Source organism: Balaenoptera physalus, assembly GCF_965194825.1.
Source record: "Balaenoptera physalus genome assembly, chromosome: 13".
Lineage (NCBI taxonomy): Eukaryota > Metazoa > Chordata > Mammalia > Artiodactyla > Balaenopteridae > Balaenoptera > Balaenoptera physalus.
In genome coordinates this window covers 92,780,156-92,800,634 of record NC_138892.1, presented here as the reverse complement: position 1 = coordinate 92,800,634, position 20,479 = coordinate 92,780,156, and the positions used below count along the sequence as shown (strand labels likewise).

At 39.5% G+C, this 20,479-nt stretch overlaps 2 protein-coding genes across 29 annotated transcripts in view; one reads left to right on the top strand and one right to left on the bottom strand.

Annotated features, from left to right (window-relative positions):
* LOC309641237 (uncharacterized protein) overlaps window positions 1–20,479 on the bottom strand; it is a 487,119-nt gene that overhangs the window by 243,860 nt on the left and 222,780 nt on the right. The window lies entirely within an intron of this gene.
* The window catches only part of PLEKHA5 (pleckstrin homology domain containing A5), a 236,905-nt gene that overhangs the window by 35,686 nt on the left and 180,740 nt on the right, over window positions 1–20,479 (top strand). The window contains exons 4-5 of one of the 28 annotated variants that reach the window (XM_082421047.1): window positions 1,828–1,888; window positions 7,806–8,346. The exons of 26 other annotated variants lie outside the window; for them this stretch is intronic. In XM_082421047.1, coding sequence (XP_082277173.1) covers window positions 1,828–1,870 — 43 coding nt within the window. In that variant the 3' untranslated portion in view covers window positions 1,871–1,888; window positions 7,806–8,346. Of the gene's footprint in view, window positions 1–1,827; window positions 8,347–20,479 lie in introns of those variants that run through there. One more of the 28 variants, XM_082421046.1, reaches the window with a different exon arrangement.

The window sequence follows — 20,479 nt, the reverse complement described above, 5'->3', positions numbered from 1 at the left end:
TCATCATTTCTTAAACTTTTACTTTCTTATGTTCTGTTCCTACATTTGTTTGGTGCTTTGGGGCATAATTAATAAAAGTAGTTCTTTGTCATGTGTCATGTTCAGACTTTATATGAATCATTTGTTTAGAACTTGCACAAGTGCCTTGTCTCATAGAAATAATGTGTAGATAAATCAGCCGACTCATGATGTGTAATACTGATAGTACTGGAAAACTTACCTCATCTGCAGTATTTTTGGGGGCAGATACATCCCTCTACTGTAACATTGTAAGGATTCTCCTTTGCCTTCCCCCTCCCTTCTTAATCAAGTGTGACGGAAACCTCTTTCTCTAGCTCTAAGCTTCGGCAGATGGCTCCTGGGCTTGCTATAGGGTCTCCGGTGGAGTTTTGTTCTGGGTACATGGAAGCTGGGGAGAAGAACCCTGCGAATATGAACAAACCTGGGCTTCCCATTTGGACACTTCTTAGTCTGAACTAGGTGCTTGGCTGAGTCCTTTTCTACCAAGAACTAACCAGCAGGTCCTCTTATCTTCACTGTTCTATATTCACCCAGTGTTTCTTTTCTTCCTGGCCCACTTCCAGTGGGGACACAGTCTTAACTCTTTCTTCTTCCTTTCCCAGAGCAGTTTCATAGCCCATGTGCTGGTTTCTCCAAGTATGAGTGTGTGTGTGTATGTGTTTTCCTTTATTCATTCCTTCTTTCCTTCCAACACTAGGAAGATGAGAAATAAAAACTCTTTCTGCAGCCCACCTCCCCTCCCAGCCCATTCCCTCCACTGCCCACCTCTCCCTATCCGACTGTCTCCTTGTTGTTTGATAGACCCCCTTCAATCAGTTGTGTAGCCACACAGGTTATGGGTCTTTGGGCATCAAAAAGCTATGATTTGTCCAATTGAGAGTGGCACGCTGACTACCCTGGACATTTTATCACTGATACTGGTGTTAGGGTTTAAGGAGCACAAGACACTTGAGAGTTTAGGAGAGGAAATGGATTTAGAGGCTGTGAATAGAAATAATAATCATATTTGAGGGGAGAGGAGAAAAGGGATGCAGAATTGGCCATAGGTTTTCCTCTTTGCCCTCTGTCTCTTCCCAAGTTCCTTGCATTTGAAGCCAGGCAGGATGAAAGAGGGGTGTGAGGAGGGCAGACTGGGAAAGAGGAGAGAAAGAGGGGGGAATCTCTTGGAATAGAGCACCGAGAGGGAAAGTCTGCAGGGTCTTAACCGTCCTTTGAAGCAGAAGTTCTTAACCTTTTTAAAATCTGTATTACACACACGCGCGCAACTGTATGATTGCAGAGCAGGCCAATTATATTGAAATACAGATAGGACAATTTTCAAACATATTTGTGATACAGTAATATCTATATCACATTAAATAAAGTCTAAAAGTGAGTCTGATAACTGGTAATTTTGGAGTGGCAATGAATGTAAATGATATTTCAGGATATCTGCAGTGAATATAATATGATATAAAATATCTGAATTTTCTTGTTGATAAAAATCAGAGGTGCTGCTAATACAAGTGTGGCCTGTTGTCTATATTCATAATTAAAGGAAATGTTAAATTTCAGTTAGAGATCAGTGATGATAAAGGATAATTTCTTTCTTGCCTAACTTAATGGATTTTCTGAATTCCATGCCCAGATCTCTGTATTCCCTCGATTCCTTGGGGTACTATTTGTATGTAGGGAAAAAAGCAAATTGGAGTCTATCTTCACCTTGTAGCCCCTTCCCAATGAAATAAGTTATACCTGTAAATATAAAATGCAGGGAACGATTGTCATATGTAATAAATTATTAAGGAATTTGTAATCTTCCATCAGAAGCTGTTTTGCATATCAACAAACATCTACTGAGTGCCCGTGAAGCCAGGCACCAATCTAGGTACTTTTAGATACTTTATCTGATTTTGTATATTTTCTCTTATTTATGGGTAGCATTTAACATGTGCCTTTTTAAAAAGACATGTGAGGGGTTTCCCTGGTGGTGCAGTGGTTAAGAATCCGCCTGCCAATGCAGGGGACACGGATTCGAGCCCTGGTCTGGGGAGATCCCACATGCCGCAGAGCAACTAAGCCTGTGTGCAACAGATACTGAGCCTGCGCTCTACAGACCACGAGCCACAACTACCGAGCCCACGAGCCACTACTGAAGCCCATGCACCTAGAGCCCGTGCTCTGCAACAAGAGAAGCCACCGCAATGAGAAGCCCACACACCGCAACAAAGAGTAGCCCCTGCTCACTGCAACTAGAGAAAGCCCGCCTGCAGCAACAAAGACCCAGTGCAGCCAAAAATAAATAAATGCAATAAATAAATTTATAAAAAAACAAAAAAAACCCCGTGAGAATCCCTCTTGCGAGAGCACCAGAATCACAACTAACTGCTGAACAATCATTGACAGGAAGAGACTGGCACTCACCAAAAAAGATACCCTACATCCAAAGACAAAGGAGAAGCTGCAGTGAGACGGTAGGAGGGGCACAATCACAATAAAATCAAATCCCATAACCGCTGGGTGGGTGACTCACAAACTGGAGAACACTTATACCACAGAAGTCCACCCACTGGAGTGAAGGTTCTGAGCCCCACATCAGGCTTCCCAACCTGGGGGTCTGGCAATGGGAGGAGGAATTCCTAGAGAATAAGACTTTAGAAGGCTAGAGGGATTTGATTGCAGGACTTCGACAGGACTGGGGGAAACACAGATTCCACTCTTGGAGGACACACACAAAGTAGTGTGTGCATCAGGACCCATGAGCAGTGACCCCATAGGAGACTGAGCCAGACCTACCTGCTACTGTTGGAGGGTCTCCTGCAGAGGCGGGGGGTGGCTGTGGGGACAAGGACACTGGCAGCAGAAGTTCTGGGAAGTATTCCTTGGCGGGAGCCCTCCCGGAGTCTGTCATTAGCCCCACCAAAGAGCCCAGGTAGGCTCCAGTGTTGGGTTGCCTCAGGCCAAACAACCAACAAGGAGGGAACCCAACCCCACATATCAGCAGACAAGCGGATTAAAGTTTTACTGAGCTCTGCCCACCAGAGCAACAGCCAGCTTTACCCACCACCAGTCCCTCCCATCAGGAAGCTTGCACAAACCTCCTAGATAGCTTCATCCACCAGAGGGCAGACAGCAGAAGCAAGAAGAACTACAGTTCTGCAGCCTGTGGAACGAAAACCACATTCACAGAAAGACAAAATGAAAAGGCAGAGGACCATGTACCAGATGAAGGAACAAGGTAAAAGCCCAGAAAAACAACTAAATGAAGTGGAGATAGGCAACCTTCCAAAAAAAGAATTCAGAATAATGATAGTGAAGATGATCCAGGACCTCGGAAAAAGGATGGAGGCAAAGATCGAGAAGATGCTGGCAAGGATGTCATTCAGATTCGACAGAGAAATCAAAAGCTTTACAGACAAGCAAAAGCTAAGAAAATTCAGCACCACCAAGCCAGCTCTACAACAAACGCTAAAGGAACATCTCTAAGTGGGAAATACAAGAGAAGAAAAGGACCTACAAGAACAAACCCGTAATAATTAAGAAAATGGCAATAGGAACATACATATCCATAATTACTTAAACGTGAATGGATTAAATGCTCCAACCAAAAGACACAGGCTCACTGAATGGATACAAAAACAAGACCCATATATATGCTGTCTACAAGAAACCCACTTCAGACCTAGGGACATATACAGACAAAGTGAGGGGATGGAAAAAAGATATTCCATGCAAATGGAAATCAAAAGAATGCTGGAGTAGCAATACTCATATCAGATAAAATGACTTTAAAATAAAGAATGTTACAAGAGACAAGGAAGGACACTAAATATTGATCAAGGGGTCAGTCCAAGAAGAAGATATAACAATTGTAAATATTTATGCACCTAACATAGGAGCACCTCAATACATAAGGCAGCTGCTAACAGCTATAAAACAGGAAATCGACAGTAACACAATAATATTGGGGGACTTTAAGACCCCACTTTCACCAGTGGACAGATCATCCAGATAGAAAATTAATAAGGAAACAGAAGCTTTAAATGACACAATAGACCAGATAGATTTAGTTGATATTTTTGCAACATTCTATCTAACAACAGCAGATTACACTTTCTTCTCAAGTGCACATGGAACATTCTCCAGGATAGATCACATCTTGGGTCACAAATCAAGCCTCGGTAAATTTAAGAAAATTGAAATCATATCAAGCATCTTTTCCGATCACAACGCTATGAGATTAGAAATCAATTACAGGGAAAAAAAACACAAACACATGAAGGCTAGAGAATACGTTCCAAAAAACCAAGAGATCACTGAAGATTTCAGGGGAAATCAAGAAATACCTAGAGAGAAATGACAATGAAAACATGATGATCCAAAACCTACGGGATGCAGCAAAAGCAGTTCTAAGAGGGAAGTTTATAGCAATACAGTCCTACCTCGAGAAACAAGAAAAATCTCAAATAAGCAATCTAACCTTGGACCTAAAGGAACTAGAGAAAGAAGAATAAACAAAACCCTAAGTTAGCAGAAGGAAAGAAATCATAAAGATCAGAACAGAAATAAATGAAATAGAAACAAAGAAAACAGTAGCAAAGATCAATAAAACTAAAAGCTGGTTCTTTGAGAAGATAAACAAAATTGATAAACCATTATCCAGACTCATCAAGAAAAAGAGGAAGAGGACTCAAATCAATAAAATTAGAAATGAAAAAGGAGAGATTACAACAGACACCGCAGAAATACAAAGCATCCTAAGAGACTACTACAAGCAACTCTATGCCAATAAAATGGACAACCTGGAAGAAATGGACAAATTCTTAGAAATGTATAACCTTCCAAGACTGAGCCAGGAAGAAACAGAAATTATGAACAGACTAGTCACAAGTAATGAAATTGAAGCTGTGATTAAAAATCTTCCACCACACAAAACTCCAGGACCAGATGGCTTCACAGGTGAATTCTATCAAACATTTAGAGATGAGCTAACACCCATCCTTCTCAAACTCTTCCAAAATTTGTGAAAGAAGGAACACTCCCAAACTCATTCTATGAGGTCACCATCACCCTGATACCAAAACCAGACAAAGATACTACAAAAAAAGAAAATTACAGACCAATATCACAGATGAATATAGATGCAAAAATCCTCAACAAAATACTAGCAAGCAGAATCCAACAACACATTAAAAGGATCATACACCACGATCAAGTGGGATTTATCCCAGGGATGCAAGGATTCTTCAATATACGCAAATCAATCAATGTGATACACCACATTAACAAATTGAAGAAGAAAAACCATATGATCATCTCAGTAGATGCAGAAAAAGCTTTTGACAAAATTCAACACCCATTTATGATAAAAACTCTCCAGAAAGTGGGCATAGAGGGAACCCACCTCAACATAATAAAGGCCATATATGACAAACCCACAGCAAACATCATCCTCAATGGTGAAAACTGAAAGCATTTCCTCCAAGATCAGGAATGAGACAAGGACGTCCCCTCTCACCACTATTATTCAACATAGTTTTGGAAGTCCTAGCCACGACAATCAGAGAAGTAAAAGAAATAAAAGGAATCCAAATTGGAAAAGAAGAAGTAAAACTGTCAATGTTTGCAGATGACATGATACTATACATAGAGAATCCTAAAAATGCCACCAGAAAACTACTAGAGCTAATCAATGAATTTGGTAAAGTTGCAGGATACAAAATTAATGCACAGAAATCTCTTGCATTCCTATACACCAATGATGAAAAATCTGAAAGAGAAATTATGGAAACACTCCCATTTACCACAGCGGCAAAAAGAATGAAATACCTAGGAATAAACCTAACTAGGGAGACAAAAGACCTGTATGCAGAAAACTATAGGACACTGATGAAAGAAATTAAAGATGATACCAACAGATGGAGAGATATACCATGTTCTTGGATTGGAAGACTCAATATTGTGAAAATGAGTATACTACCCAAAGCAATCTACAGATTCAATGCGATCCCTATCAAATTACCAATAGCATTTTTTAGGGAGAACAAATCATCTAGAACAAATCATCTTAAAATTTGTATGGAGACACAAAAGACCCCAAATAGCCAAAGCAGTCTTGAAGGAAAAAAACGTAGCTGGAGGAATCAGACTCCCTGACTTCAGACTATACCACAAAGCGACAGTAATCAAGACAATATGGTACTGGCACAAAAACAGAAACATAGATCAATGGAACAAGACAGAAAGCCCAGAGATAAACCCACACACCTATGGTCAACTAATCTATGACAAAGGAGGCAAGGATATACAATGGAGAAGAGAGAGTCTCTTCAATAAGTGGTGCTGGGAAAACTGGACAGCTACATGTAAAAGAATGAAATTAGAACACTCCCTAACACCATACACAAAAATAAACTCAAAATGGATTAAAGACCTAAATGTAAGACCAGACACTATAAAACTCTTAGAGGAAAACATAGGAAGAACACTCTCTGACATAATTCACAGCAATATCTTTTTTGATCCACCTCCTAGAGTAATGGAAATAAAAACAAAAATAAACAAATGGGACCTAATGAAACTTCAAAGCTTTTGCACAGCAAAGGAAACAATGAACAAGACAAAAAGACAACCCTCTGAATGGGAGAAAATATTTGCAAATGAATCAACGGACAAAGGATTAATCTCTAAAATATATAAACAGCTCATGCAGCTCAATATTAAAGAAACAAACAACCCAATCCAAAAATGGGCAGAAGACCTAAATAGACATTTCTCCAAAGAAGACATACAGATGGCCAAGAAGCACATGAAAAGCTGCTCAACATCACTAATTATTAGAGAAATGCAAATCAAAACTACAATGAGGTATCACCTCACACCAGTTAGAATGGGCATCATCAGAAAATCTACAAACAACAAATGCTGGAGAGAGTGTGGAGAAAAGGGAACCTCTTGCAGTGTTGGTGGGAATGTAAATTGATACAGCCACTATGGAGAACAGTTAGGAGGTTCCTTAAAAAATGAAAAATAGAATTACCATATGATGCAGCAATCCCACTCCTGGGTATATACCCAGAGAAAACCATAATTCAAAAAGACACATTCACCCCAGTGTTCATTGTGGAACTATTTACAATAGCCAGGTCATGGAAGCAACCTAAATGCCCATCGACAGACGAATGGATAAAGAAGATGTGGTACATATATACAATGGAATATTACTCAGCCATAGAAAGGAACGAAACTGAGTCATTTGTTGAGACGTGGATGGATCTAGAGACTGTCATACAGAGTGAAGTAAGTCAGAAAGACAAAAACAACTATCGTATATTCACGCATGTATGTGGAACCTAGAAAAATGGTACAGATGAACCGGTTTGCAGGGCAGAAGTTTAGACACAGATGTAGAGAACAAACGTACGGACACCAAGGGAGGAAAACCGCGGTGGGGTGGGGATGGTGGTGTGCTGAATTGGGCGATTGGGATGACATGTATACACTGATGTGTATAAAATTGATGACTAATAAGAACTTGCAGTATAAACAAACAAACAAACAAAAAACAACTAATACTAAACTTTCTTTGGGTTATTTGTTTGGAAATATGTTAATATAAATGTTTCAGACATTACATGAAATTTCTAAAAATCTTATATTCTGATATAATGTTATAAGTCATAATTCTAGTTATTAGTTTAAAATATATATCTCAGAAATAACTAAATTTCCTTGTCAATTGCATTGTTATGAACTTTCATCAAATCTTTAACCGTGGTCATTTTTAAGTCTTTTATCATTTACAGACAGTTCTCGTGTACTCTGATGCTTTTGCAAAAATGTTCCTATAAAAGGGTTTCATCTTCAAGGAATTCATGGAAAAGACTCTGACAAGTACAGGTTTCTGGTAACTGACTATACTGCTGAACTGAATGAATAAGCATTTTCAGAACTCTAATGGAAAACTGATGAATTCATAAAAGTGCTAACAAAAGATCAAGATACAAAAAAATTAATTACATGGGACTGAGTGAACTGATGAGGATGATTATAATTTTTGTGACTTTCTGTTTGAATATTAATAAAAAACATCCCACAAGGACTCAAAGGCAAAAAATACACAAATCAATTTTCACTGCAAAGTAAAGGAGCTGTTACAGTGGAGGATTACTGGACTGAATGTCAATATTATGACATAGTATGAGTGTGTTTCATGTTTGGTAATTGCAATCATTGTTGCTTTTGTTGTGGTAATCCATTTACAATGCTTGGTGTTAGTTTATCTCTTGTAAAAATAAAATACAGTGTGTGTGTGTGAAAAAAAAAAGGCAAACAAAAAAAAAAACCCATATGATCATCTCAATAGATGCAGAAAAAGGTTTTGACAAAATTCAACACCCATTTTTGATAAAAACTCTCCAGAAAGTGAGCATAGAGGGAACCTACCTCAACATAATAAAGGCCATATACGACAAACCCACAGCAAACATCATTCTCAATGGTGAAAAACTGAAAGCATTTCCTCTAAGGTCAGGAACGAGACAAGGATGTCCACTCTCACCACTATTATTCAACATAGTTATGGAAGTCCTAGCCACAGCGATCAGAGAAGAGGAAATAAAAGGAATCCAAATTGGAAAAGAAGCAAAACTGTCACTGTTTGCAGATGACATAGAAAATCCTAAAGATGTCACCAGAAAACTATTAGAGCTAATCAATGAATTTGGTAAAGTTGCAGGATACAAAATTAATGCACAGAAATCTCTTGCATTCCTATACACTAACAACAAAACAGAAAGAGAAATTAAGAAAACAATCCCATTCCCCATTGCAACAAAAAGAATAAAATACCTAGGAATAAACCTACTGAAGGAGGTAAAAGACCTGTACTCAGAAAACTATAAGACACTCATGTAAGAAATCAAAGATGACACAAAGAGACGGAGAGATATACCATGTTATTGGATTGGAAGAACCAATATTGTGAAAATGACTATAGTACCCTAAGTGATCTACAAATTCAATGCAATCCCTATCAAATTACCAGTGGTATTTTCTACTGAACTAGAACAAAAAATCTTAAAATTTGTGTGGAGACACAAAAGACCTCGAATACCCAAAGCAATCTTGAGAGAAGAAAATAGAGCTGGAGGAATCAGACTCCCTGACTTCAGATTATACTACAAAGCTACAGTAATCAAGACAATATGGTACTGGCACGAAAACAGAAATACAGATCAATGGAACAGGATAGACAGCCCAGAGATAAATCCACACACCTATGGTCAACTAATCCATGACAAAGGAGGCAAGGATATACAGTGGAGAAGTCAGTCTCTTTAATAAGTGGTGCTGGGAAAACTGGACAGCTACATGTAAAAGAATGAAATTAGAACACTCCCTAACACCATACACAAAAATAAACTCAAAATGGATTAAAGACCTAAATGTAAGACCGGACACTATAAAACTCTTAGAGGAAAACATAGGAAGAACGCTCTTTGACATAAATCACAGCAAGATCTTTTTTGACCCACCTCCTAGAGTAATGGAAATAAAAACAAAAATAAACAAATGGGATCTAATGAAACTTAACAGCTTTTGCACATCAAAGGAAAGTATAAACCAAAGGAAAAGACCGTCCTCAGAATGGGAGAAAATATTTGCAAATGAGTCAATGGACAAAGGATTAATCTCTAAAATATATAAACAGCTCATGCAGCTCAATATTAAAAAAGCAAACAACCCAATCAAAGAATGGGCAGAAGACCTAAATAGACATCTCTCCAGAGAAGACATACAGATGGCCAAGAGGCATATGAAAAGCTGCTCAGCATCACTAATTATTAGATAAATGCAAATCAAAACTACAATGAGGTATCATCTCACACCAGTTAGAATGGGCATCATCAGAAAATCTACAAACAACAAATGCTGGAGAGGGTGTGGAGAAAAGGGAACCCTCTTGCACTGTTGGTGGGAATATAAATTGATACAGCCACTATGGAGAACAGTATGGAGGTTCCTTAAAAAACGAAAAATAGAATTACCATATGACCCAGCATTCCCACTACTGGGCGTATACCCAGAGAAAACCATAATTCAAAAAGACACATGCACCCCACTGTTCATTGCAGCACTATTTACAATAGCCAGATCATGGAAGCAACCTAAACGCCTATCGACAGACGAATGGATAAAGAAGAAGTGGTACATATATACAATGGAATATTACTCAGCCATAAAAAGGAACGAAATTGGGTCATTTGTAGAGACGTGGATGGACCTAGAGACTGTTATACAGAATGAAGTAAGTCAGAAAAAGAAAAACAAATATTGTATATTAATGCATATATGTGGAATCTAGAAAAACGGTACAGATGATCCAGTTTGCAAGGCGGAAGTAGGGACACAGATGTAGAGAACAAACATATGGACACTGAGGGGAAAAAGTGGCGGGGCTGTTGGTGGGATGAACTGGGAGATTGGGATTGACATGCATACACTAATAGGTATAAAATGGATGACTAATAAGAACCTGCTGTATAAAGAATAATGAAATAAAATAAAGGCAAAAACAAAGTCACAAGACCTTTCCCTAAACAAGGGAAACAAACAAACAAACAAAAGACGTGAAATGATTGACAAAGCGCAATGCAAAATACGATGCAAATGAAATCAGAGGTAAGTTAGCTTGACCAACGTCATAGCTAGTTAACCAGGCGCAAGAGTTTGAACCCACCTATGTTTGTCTTTCCGCCATCCTGTCTGAGGTGGAGGTGTTTATGCCCCCAAATGTTACGGCTGCTGTCTGTTGCTGGTGAGTTCCAGTGTCCTCTGGAAAACTGTGGCTGACTTCTTGTTCATGTTTTCCATTCTAAGTTTTTCAGCGTGGACTACGTACCCAGATCTTCTTATCCGCTCTTTGGGGAAAATAACTCTGCCATTTGGGGCCGTTATAACTGTCTAATTTCTGAGTCTCACTTGGGTCCTCATTAATACTCCGTGACCCTTTAAATGGTGTCTAATACCTCTTCAGAGGTTATCCAACAACCCCTGTCCCTTCCCTCTCTAGAGAAGAGTAAGGCTGCCTGATAAGAATTTTTTTTTCTTCCACCACCCAAACCAAGATACAGTTTTATCCCATCTTTGCTTCCATTCTGTCTGTTTTAAAGGAGTGACCTTTATTCTTTTCTTCCAAGAGAAACTCTTCTTCGCCTTCTGCTGTTGATTCCGTTGCAACCCCGAAGTCTCAGATGTTGCTTATATCAGCAGTCCCCAACCTTTTTGGCACCAGGGAGTGGTTTCGTGGAAGACAATATTTCTACGCACCAGTCTCAGAGGGGGGATGGTTCAGGAGGTAATGCGAGCCATGGGGAGCCCCAGATGAAGCTTTGCTTGCTCGCTGCTCACCTCCTGCCGTGCGGCCTGGTTCCTAACAGGCCGCGGGCTGGTACTGGTCCGCGACCCGGGTGTTGGGACCCCTGGCTTATATGGTCACCCTTTTTACCTTCTGTTTCATTTCTTCAGATCAGAAAACTGGCTCAAGCCTCCCCCTTTCTGAAGGGCATCCCTTAACTTCCTCACATTCTCGGTATTTCTTTCCCACTTTGCTCCAAATTATTTTTTAATAGCCAGATTCATTGGATCCTTTTCAGTGTGGCTACTATGTTATCCTTCTTCTTTGACACTGTTTCCCACTCTTTAAAATCTCCTTGTTTGCCTGGCTCAGAACCCTCCGCATTGGAATCCCAACACCTCCCCTCCCCTCCCCCCCCCAGTGTTTCCTCAACTTTTCTCCTCGAAAACAGCCAATTAAAGAACCTCCTGCCAGAAGGTAAAAACCAAAAACGAAAACAACCTTGCTCTTTCCTCCATGAAGACTCTGGTTTAGGGGACACACGCATCCACTCAGAATGTGCAAAATACCTTAAAGGTTACGGTTTTGGAGCTCCTGAAAAATTTTCTCCTGATAGGGTGAAGATGGTGTTCCCACAGATGGACAGATTACCATTCTTCTAGGAAGTATCATGTGAAGTTTGGTTTTCTTATTTAGTATTCTGTAAGTGGCTTTTTAAGGAGTATGAACTCTTATCACACCATTAAGTCAAGCTTACATGCATGCACCCTTATACCTGGTCCATCCCTGATGCTTGGCACACGTTTGTTGTTTTATTTAGAAACGTGGGATGTGAGTACCTCACTTCTTTGTTGTTTAACCCTTGTCTCCTTTCAATCATATAGTAAAGCTTCGATCAAAAGAATCTTATTTCTGAATAGGAACCTTTTATGTTAGCATCTTAGACATAATTTTTACAGATTTTGGGAGAGTGTGTAGTTCGCTCACATCCTTAAACAGTTTTACATAGGCAGTGATGGAATCTTTGACATTCAGAGATAAGGTCTGAAGTATAGAGTACAGAAAAGAGCTCAAACTAGAAACCTGTAATACCTGTTCAGCTTGTGCGGTGACCAAGACAGGGCAGGTTCTCTGCAGCGTCTGCTCTGGGGAACTTCCTACGCTTAGTGATTTATAATGTCTTGTATTCTCTCGAACTTCTGTATGTTTTGGTCAGACTATTTAAACATACAGACCACATTAGCGGGTGTGGCAACATCCTAGTTATACTGTGAGCAGTTTTAAAGAGGGTTCCCAAAAGGGAAAGTAATTAGTATTGTCCCAGGTACCATTATTTACCTGCCCTTTCAATTTGTAAAATATATAGAAGTGTGGAAGATTTAGTAACTTCTCACTTCAGTAGCAAAGATGTATTGAAGGCTAACTCTGGAGGCACCATGATTGGATCCTTAGGGAATACAACATTGGGTAAAAGATCCCATTCCTAAGGGGATACGCATGTGTAGACAAGTTTACAGACTAGGAAATTGGATTTCACTAAGAGACTCTTTATTTCATCTTGAACAAGTAGTGAACAGGGTGTTGTGATGTAAATCCGAATGTAGCTGCCCCGTTGTTCACTGCAATACCAGAGGTAGCTGTGTGCCTGGATGCCAGGGCCCGCTGGCTTTTGTGTTGCTCCTCCCACCCCTCCCTTACTTCCTGTACAAAAGGAGTGGAATACTGGCAATTGCATTTAGTGTTCCCATTATACTTATTTTCACATTTTACTTTTATGAGTGACTCATTTGAACTTAAAAATATGATTTAGAAATTAGGCATTTTAACTCCAGCTCTTTGCTTTGTATTGACACCAGCTATATTAATATTTATCCTGGACCAAAGGACCCCTCTTATTCAGCTCTTAGGAGGAAACCAGTCGGGGCCCCTGTTTATCCTGCTGCCTTGCAAGGCAGAGGCTTCTGTGTCATCTTCAAGCAAGGGGTCAGCACTAGCCTTTCTTGGGGAGAAGTGGGCCCAGAGAGTTCCAGGGCATCTGGGAATTCAAAATCATTAGTGTATGGACACAGACGTCCACGTCCCAAGCCTCAGCATCTCACTTCTTAAAAAAAAAAAAAAGAATTCCCTTTCACTCTTTTCAGAAATAAATAATATTCTGAAATTATGGTGCCCAGCATTTTCAGCTGACTGTTGTGATACTTGTTAGTACAGCAGTTTTTCAGTTGGCCAGTTTGATTTTAGAAGAAATTATGAGAAACTACTATGTTTATTACCAAGTGCTCTGTAATACCCATTTACTATTTAAAAACCTAGTTTTTATTAAGATCTGATTTTTTTTTTTTTAGGTCTACCTACGTTTAAGCTACGTATTTAAAGACCATTGTACCTAGTAGATGACAAAACTATTTTTAGAAGCAAGATATTTTGTGATTAAGAAGATAGACTTTGGAATCAGAAAAACCCAGATTTGAATTCCAGCTTTAACATTATTAGCTGTGTTTTAACCTTACTAGCTGTGTCCTTGGGCAAGTCATTTAACCTCTCTGCATCTCAGTTTCCTCATCTATGAAATGGGGTTAATAACATCTAATGTATAGGATTGTTGTAAGGGCCAAGTGACGTAAAGTATGAATAGTACGAAGTAAGTACTCAGGAAGTGATGGCTATTTTTTTGTGGCCATTCCTTTATGTAAGTTGAATAAAAGTAAAAGATGGGCACTTTTCTTTTATAGAATTTGTTGCATGAGCAGAAGGTATTTATAGCATGAGTAGAACGTATGAGCAATTAGATCTCTTAAAATATATACTTAAACTCGTGTGTTTTATGACATGGAATTTTAGAAATCCACTTAACTAAAGGAAGCAAAGAACATAAAGAGTGTGTTTTCAACAGATACTTACATAAAGCATGCCGTGTTCCAGGTCTTTGTACTTTTATAAATATTAATACGCTTAATCCTTGTAACTAGGAAGTAGATAACTATTATTTTTGACATGTTACAGAAGGAAACTGAGGCAAAAGGAGGTGAGTGACTGCCCAAGGTCACACAGGTGGTATCTGGTCCCAAAGTGCTTACTCTTAATGTGACACTATACAACCTCTCCTAGTGCACTTTTTTTTTCTATAAATTGTGTGTGGGCTTTAAAAAAAAAAAAAGTAACAATTCTTTTCTAATGCTAAAACATAAAAGAAGTCCCAGATTAGGACAGGGTTGAAGAAAATTTAATCTAAATTTAATAGTTGATTTCATATTATCTAGCTTATTCCAGGTAATATTGACCTCATTGAAACGTACTGCAGTCATGCAAATACATCATGGTACTAAATGTCTTGTTCCTGATGTTTTATACCTAAATGGCCAAAGATAACAGTGTTACCTCATTATGTCTGCTTTTGCCTCTGTTTTTCATTTGAGTGTCTGGCTGTCTTCTCCTGGGTGGGATCTTTGTGTCTGTACTCAACTTTCGCACATTGTTGATTATCACCCCTAAATGGTCTGCCACATCCCAAATTTGTCCTTTTGTACCTCAGCTGACTAGTGGCTGTGAGCCAGGAACTTGCGTCCCTGGCACCTACTCAAAGACTGTCAGCTGTCCAGGAGAAGTTCCAGATCATGCAGTTTACCAGTTAAGTGTCAGGTTTCTGTGTTGGTAGCTATTATATGTAATGATAAACAACTTTTAAAAAAGCCCTGTGTATTTCACCTTTTCTCCCTTTCTTCCTTTTGAAAGTAGTAGTGATCATGGCAACGTCAATTTAGTTTTTCCTAATTATGTAGACCATTTGACCTGTCATTTGTCACTGTTTGTGACCCTTGTGTCTGTTACTGTGCAGTCCACCTTATATTTTGTTTAAATTGAGTTAACAAATTTATCAAATAAGCCAGCTTTAAAACTTCTATACATAGGGACTTCCCTGGTGGTCCAGTGGGTAAGACTTCACGCTCCCAGTGCAAGGGGTGCGGGTTCGATCCCTGGTCGGGGAACTAGATTCCACATGCATGCTGCGACTAAGAGTTTGCATGCTGCAACTAAAAACAAACAAAAAACTTCTATACATTCTCTTTCCACTACGAAAAAATAAAAAGTGAAGGCAGTTGTTGCATATATTCATCCAGACAGATAATCCCTACTCTGTTTTCATAAACAGGATGAGAACTGTTCACACACCCAGGCCCCACCTTACCTTACCCCATACGTACCCAGTTGTTGTATCTGTTCAGGATGGTTTCCCTTTTTGCAGTCCAGGCTTTGCCCATAGACCAGTGATGAAAGCAGTCTCTCCAGGGTAACCTTGGAGCCGTAATCTGATCTCAGATTCTTCTGGGAACCAAGGAGAGCTAAAATGTGTCGTTCAAAAGGGGTGAACTGAATGTAGTTTCCTTACGCAGAAGACAGATGAAAGTGGCAGTAGATGTAGTCGCTTATTTGATTTAGGAAACCGCAGAAAGAAGTCTTGATTTTGGTGTTGGCCTCACGCTTATGTGAGACTCTGCAGGTCTTCTGAGGCCTCTTTTTTTTTCCACTTTGGAAACATGGCTGTGGGCTGATTCGCTCTTGCAGAGATAATGTTTTTATAGTCCTTAACTATGCTGACAGCTTCAGGTTTTGAAATCCTGTCATTTCCCTGTAGGTTTGACCCGAGATACTTTCATGCCATGGTCTTTCATTTCTTCCATTTTCTTTATTCATTTGATCAACCAGAAGATGTGAATTCAGCCTCTCCGTTGCCCTAGGTTGTGTGTTCTTCACCAGGGTTACTGTGGTGAGCACAGACGTCCTCATGGAGCCTTTGTTTTGGGGGGGGAGGCAGTCAGTAAACCAGCTGTCACACAAATCAAGGTCAAATTGCAAGTGTGATAAGCTTAGTGAAGGAGGGGCTCACAGTGTCATAAGACCTAGTCTGCAGGCAGTTGACTGAATCGAGATCCACAGGATAAACGGGAATTATCCAGGCAAAGACAGAAAGGCGGCTCATTGTAGGCACAGGGAAACGTTTGCCCAAAAGCCCTCTGGAGGGAGGAAGTGTGGTGGGTTTTTGTAGATGGAGAAGTCTGGGGCAAGCTGAGGCAGGGGAAGTAGGCACGGAATCATTACCAAGCAGGATCATGAAGGCCATGTTAAGGATTTTTGTCCTTAACATGGACAAAACATGTCCTTAACATGAGGATGTTTGTCCTCAGAGCAGAAGAGTGCCAGCATCACATTTCTGTTTTGAAAACCTCATCCAGTGAGACGAGGTTAGAGAGGCCAGAGCAGATGTAGAAAAATGAGTTAGGAGGCTATTGCAAATATCATTGTAACGAATTTTCAGATACAAAATGGTGCCCATATTTCACTATCTTTGTGCTTTGTGTTGGGATTTCCCTGGTGGAAGCTTGTCTTTCCACCTGACTTGCAAAGGATTTTGAATCTACCTGGAAGTAGGTAAAGGGGAAGGTTACTTGAGACCCCTAACTATCTGGCCACGTGATCACAGATGATTAACTGTCAGTCTTAGAGAATAAGCTCAGGTGTATTGAGGTCCAGGTGCTATCTTGCCTTCTGATGATTTCATTGGCTTCTTATTTATTTATTTATGTATCTGTCTATTAGATATGTGACTGGTGGTGGTGACGGTGGTCCTAGCAGCAGCAGCAGCAGTAGTGATAGTTGCAAATGTACAGTTATGTCAGACAGCGTCCTGGGTGCTGTGCATATAAACATCCATTTATTTCTCATGCGGTCTCATGTGGTGTTCGACCTTTTTTTTTCTCTACTTGTATATGAGGATGAGGCCCAGAGAGATTTATGAAATTGCAGAGCAGGGTTTGAACTCAGGCAGCTTACTTGTAGGAACCAAGCTCTTAACCTTTCCTTTAAGTGGTGAAAGGTCAGAAGTGGCCAGTTAGTGAGGTTGGAGCCCGAGGTCACACTGCACAGTGTGTCGTGGACGCAGGACTCCAGCCCAGGCACTCTGACGTCAGAGCCCACGTGATATTTCCAAGTGAATTACAAGCATGGGGAGAATAGTTTTCTTTAAGTCAAAGAAGGTCAGGTTGCAAGTGTCTACAACTAATTCACTTTACAGAGTGGCGGCCGATTTTCTTTTACTGTTTTCTAGACATTATTTTACATCATTGAGAACACATTTATAAATAGCTTTGAAATCACATGTCATTGTAGAGGTGCACTGTAATTAAACTTCCTTTAACTTTAGATAATAAATTATTTTATGTTGAGAATAATTAAAAGCATGTGGTACTTACCCACCAGAAGGGAGACAATGAAAAAGAAGTGTTGGCAAGGATGTGGAGCAGCTAGAACTCTCCAGTGCTACTGGTGGAAGTGCAAATTGGCGCCATCACTTTGAAATATTTAGTTTGGTCATATTTACTAAAGCTGAACATATGCATATCCTGTGACCCAATAATTCCTCTCTTATGTAAGTACCCAACAGAAATATGAATATATGTTCACTAAAAGACACGTATAATAACAGCAAAAAAACCTGGAAACTACTCAAATGCCCGTCAGTAGTAGGTAAATAAATTGAGGCATATTCACACAATGAAGTGCTATACAGCAATGAGAAAAAAAGAGTTTAAAACTGCATGCAACCATAAGGTTAAATATCATAAAGATACATTTTTATGCATATCTTTCTAGATCTTTTTAAATAGTTATGTGCACATATAGATTTCCTCAAAAAGTAAAACTGCTGGTATTCTACTCTACTAGTCAGGGTAGACGAAGCTACTGAATGTAGGCCTGAAATGTAATGGCACAGACACAACAGTTTATTTTTCTCCCACACAGCAGCCCAGGGTAGATGCTCCAGATGGGGGTGGGGTGGGGCTGTTTCCACCCCTCTCAGTCTTTCAGGAACTTGGTGTCTCTGCCACCTTCAGCATGTAGCTCCAAGGTTACAGCTCGGCTCCTGTTCTGTTGCAGAGAACGTACTCACAAGGCACAGCAAACTGAGTGTGTCAGGAGGAAGGATGGGGGCGGAAATGTAGTCTACTGTGTGCCCAGGAAGAATGTACTTTAATAGTCCGTAGTCTTTGCCGTGCACATCATTTTTATTGTTTTTTGATCTGTTTCCCCCCTCCCCCACTTACTAGTAGTACATTGTGACTATCTTTTCATGTCAATGAATAGAGATAGATCTCACTCTGTTTTTTAATGGCAGTAGATTATTTCATTGAACGAATAGGATGATTATAGTTTAACATGCTCGTATTGGCAGTTTTTGTTTATTTTTCCTAAGCATTAACAATGCTAAAGCAAATTCTTGGTAAGAAAAGTGTTTTCAAAGAGTAAGTTATTAGAAGTAGAATTTGATGGGTCAAAAGGTAAGCCCATTTTTAAGGTTCCGATACACATTCCTGTATTGGTCTCCAAATTGATTGTCTTCAGTATCCATTTTTGTTTGATAAATTAGTCATTTTCTTTTGATTTTTAATATGTTTTTCGTTTATATTTTGATTGTCATTTCTTTATTGCCAGAGAAGTTTTTGTTCTGTTGTAGTGAAATCTATCAGTCTTTTCCTTTTTTGATGTCTGTTTTTGGCATCATGCTTGGATTTATCTTGGATTATGAAAGTAGCTGTATTTCCTTCTATATGTTTGTGTTTTTATTCTTCATATTTACATTTCTAGTCCACCTGGAAACGGTTTTGCATAGAGTCTAATCTATTTTTGCCAAGTAGTTGGTTACTAGTTGCAGTAGAATTAACTTTTTAAAATGTATAGGATTGTATGAACACATATAAAACTATTATGAAGTATTTTAAATTATCCTTCTAATTAATGACTAGGATGGAGTACGGGAGAACGTTTTCAGTTCTCTGGGCCGTTTGAAGCAGAGAGAGCCACATTGCCTCAAACAGAAGGCAACATCACTAAGCATTAAACACTGTATCGTGGAGAAGGTGAGGTCCCTTTCGTTGGCTCAGAGGGTATGGTATGCTCTTAGATTTAGGAAAAGAGCTGGTCCCCAGTTATAGGTTTATCATCTAATTACACGAGGCTCTACTTGGCTGCCATTTCCTGTGCTCTTCATGCCGTCTCACACCGAGTCATGGGGGAGGCGGATATACCTGCGAGGCTGTGTGCTGCGTGAAGTTAAAATAGATTCTTTTTAGTGGAAACTGGGATCATGATAACTTTAGGGGCTGTGGGGTTGTTTTTTTGTTTTTCAACTTTGTTCTTTTTTTTTTTTTAACATCTTTATTGGAGTATAATTACTTTACAATGGTGTGTTAGTTTCTGCTTTATAACAAAGTGAATCAGCTATACATATACATATACATACATCCCCATATCTCCTCCCTCTTGCGTCTCCCTCCCACCCTCTCTATCCCACCCCTCTAGGTGGTCACAAAGCACCGAGCTGATCTCCCTGTGCTATGCGGCTGCTTCCCACTAGCTATCTATTTCATATTTGGTAGTGTATATATTTTCATGCCACTCTCTCACTTCATCCCAGCTTACCCTTCCCCCTCCCTGTATCTTCAAGTCCATTCTCTACGTCTGCGTCTTTATTCCTGTCCTGCCCCTAGGTTCTTCAGAACCTTTTTTTTTTTTTTTTTTTTTAGATTCCATATATATGTGTTAGCATACGATATTTGTTTTTCTCTTTCTGACTTACTTCACTCTGTATGACAGACTCTAGGTCCATCCCCCTCACTACAAATAACTCAATTTCGTTTCTTTTTATGGCTGAGTAATATTCCATTGTATGTATGTGCCACATCTTCTTTATCTATTCATCTGTCGATGGACACTTAGGTTGCTTCCATGAGGGACTGTGTTTTTAATGAGCACTTTATATTACTTTAATTTCCTTAACCTGTGTGACTATTAAAGTTACTGTTAAAAATAACCGAAGTTCTTGAGCCTCTCTAGACATTATATTAACATAATCATCTCCTTCGTTTTACATAACATGCTTTGAGCAAGTCTGTGTATGTGCAACAACTGTAAGGTCTCTGGAAGAAGAAAGAGGAAACCTTGCTTGCTTGCTGTATTTCGCTTACTCAGCAGTCATGCCCAGGTTCTGTGAGCAACAGAAAGAGAAACAAAATTTGGGTCCTGGACTGATGACTCAAGGGTCAGCTGGAACCACCTGTGCAGCCT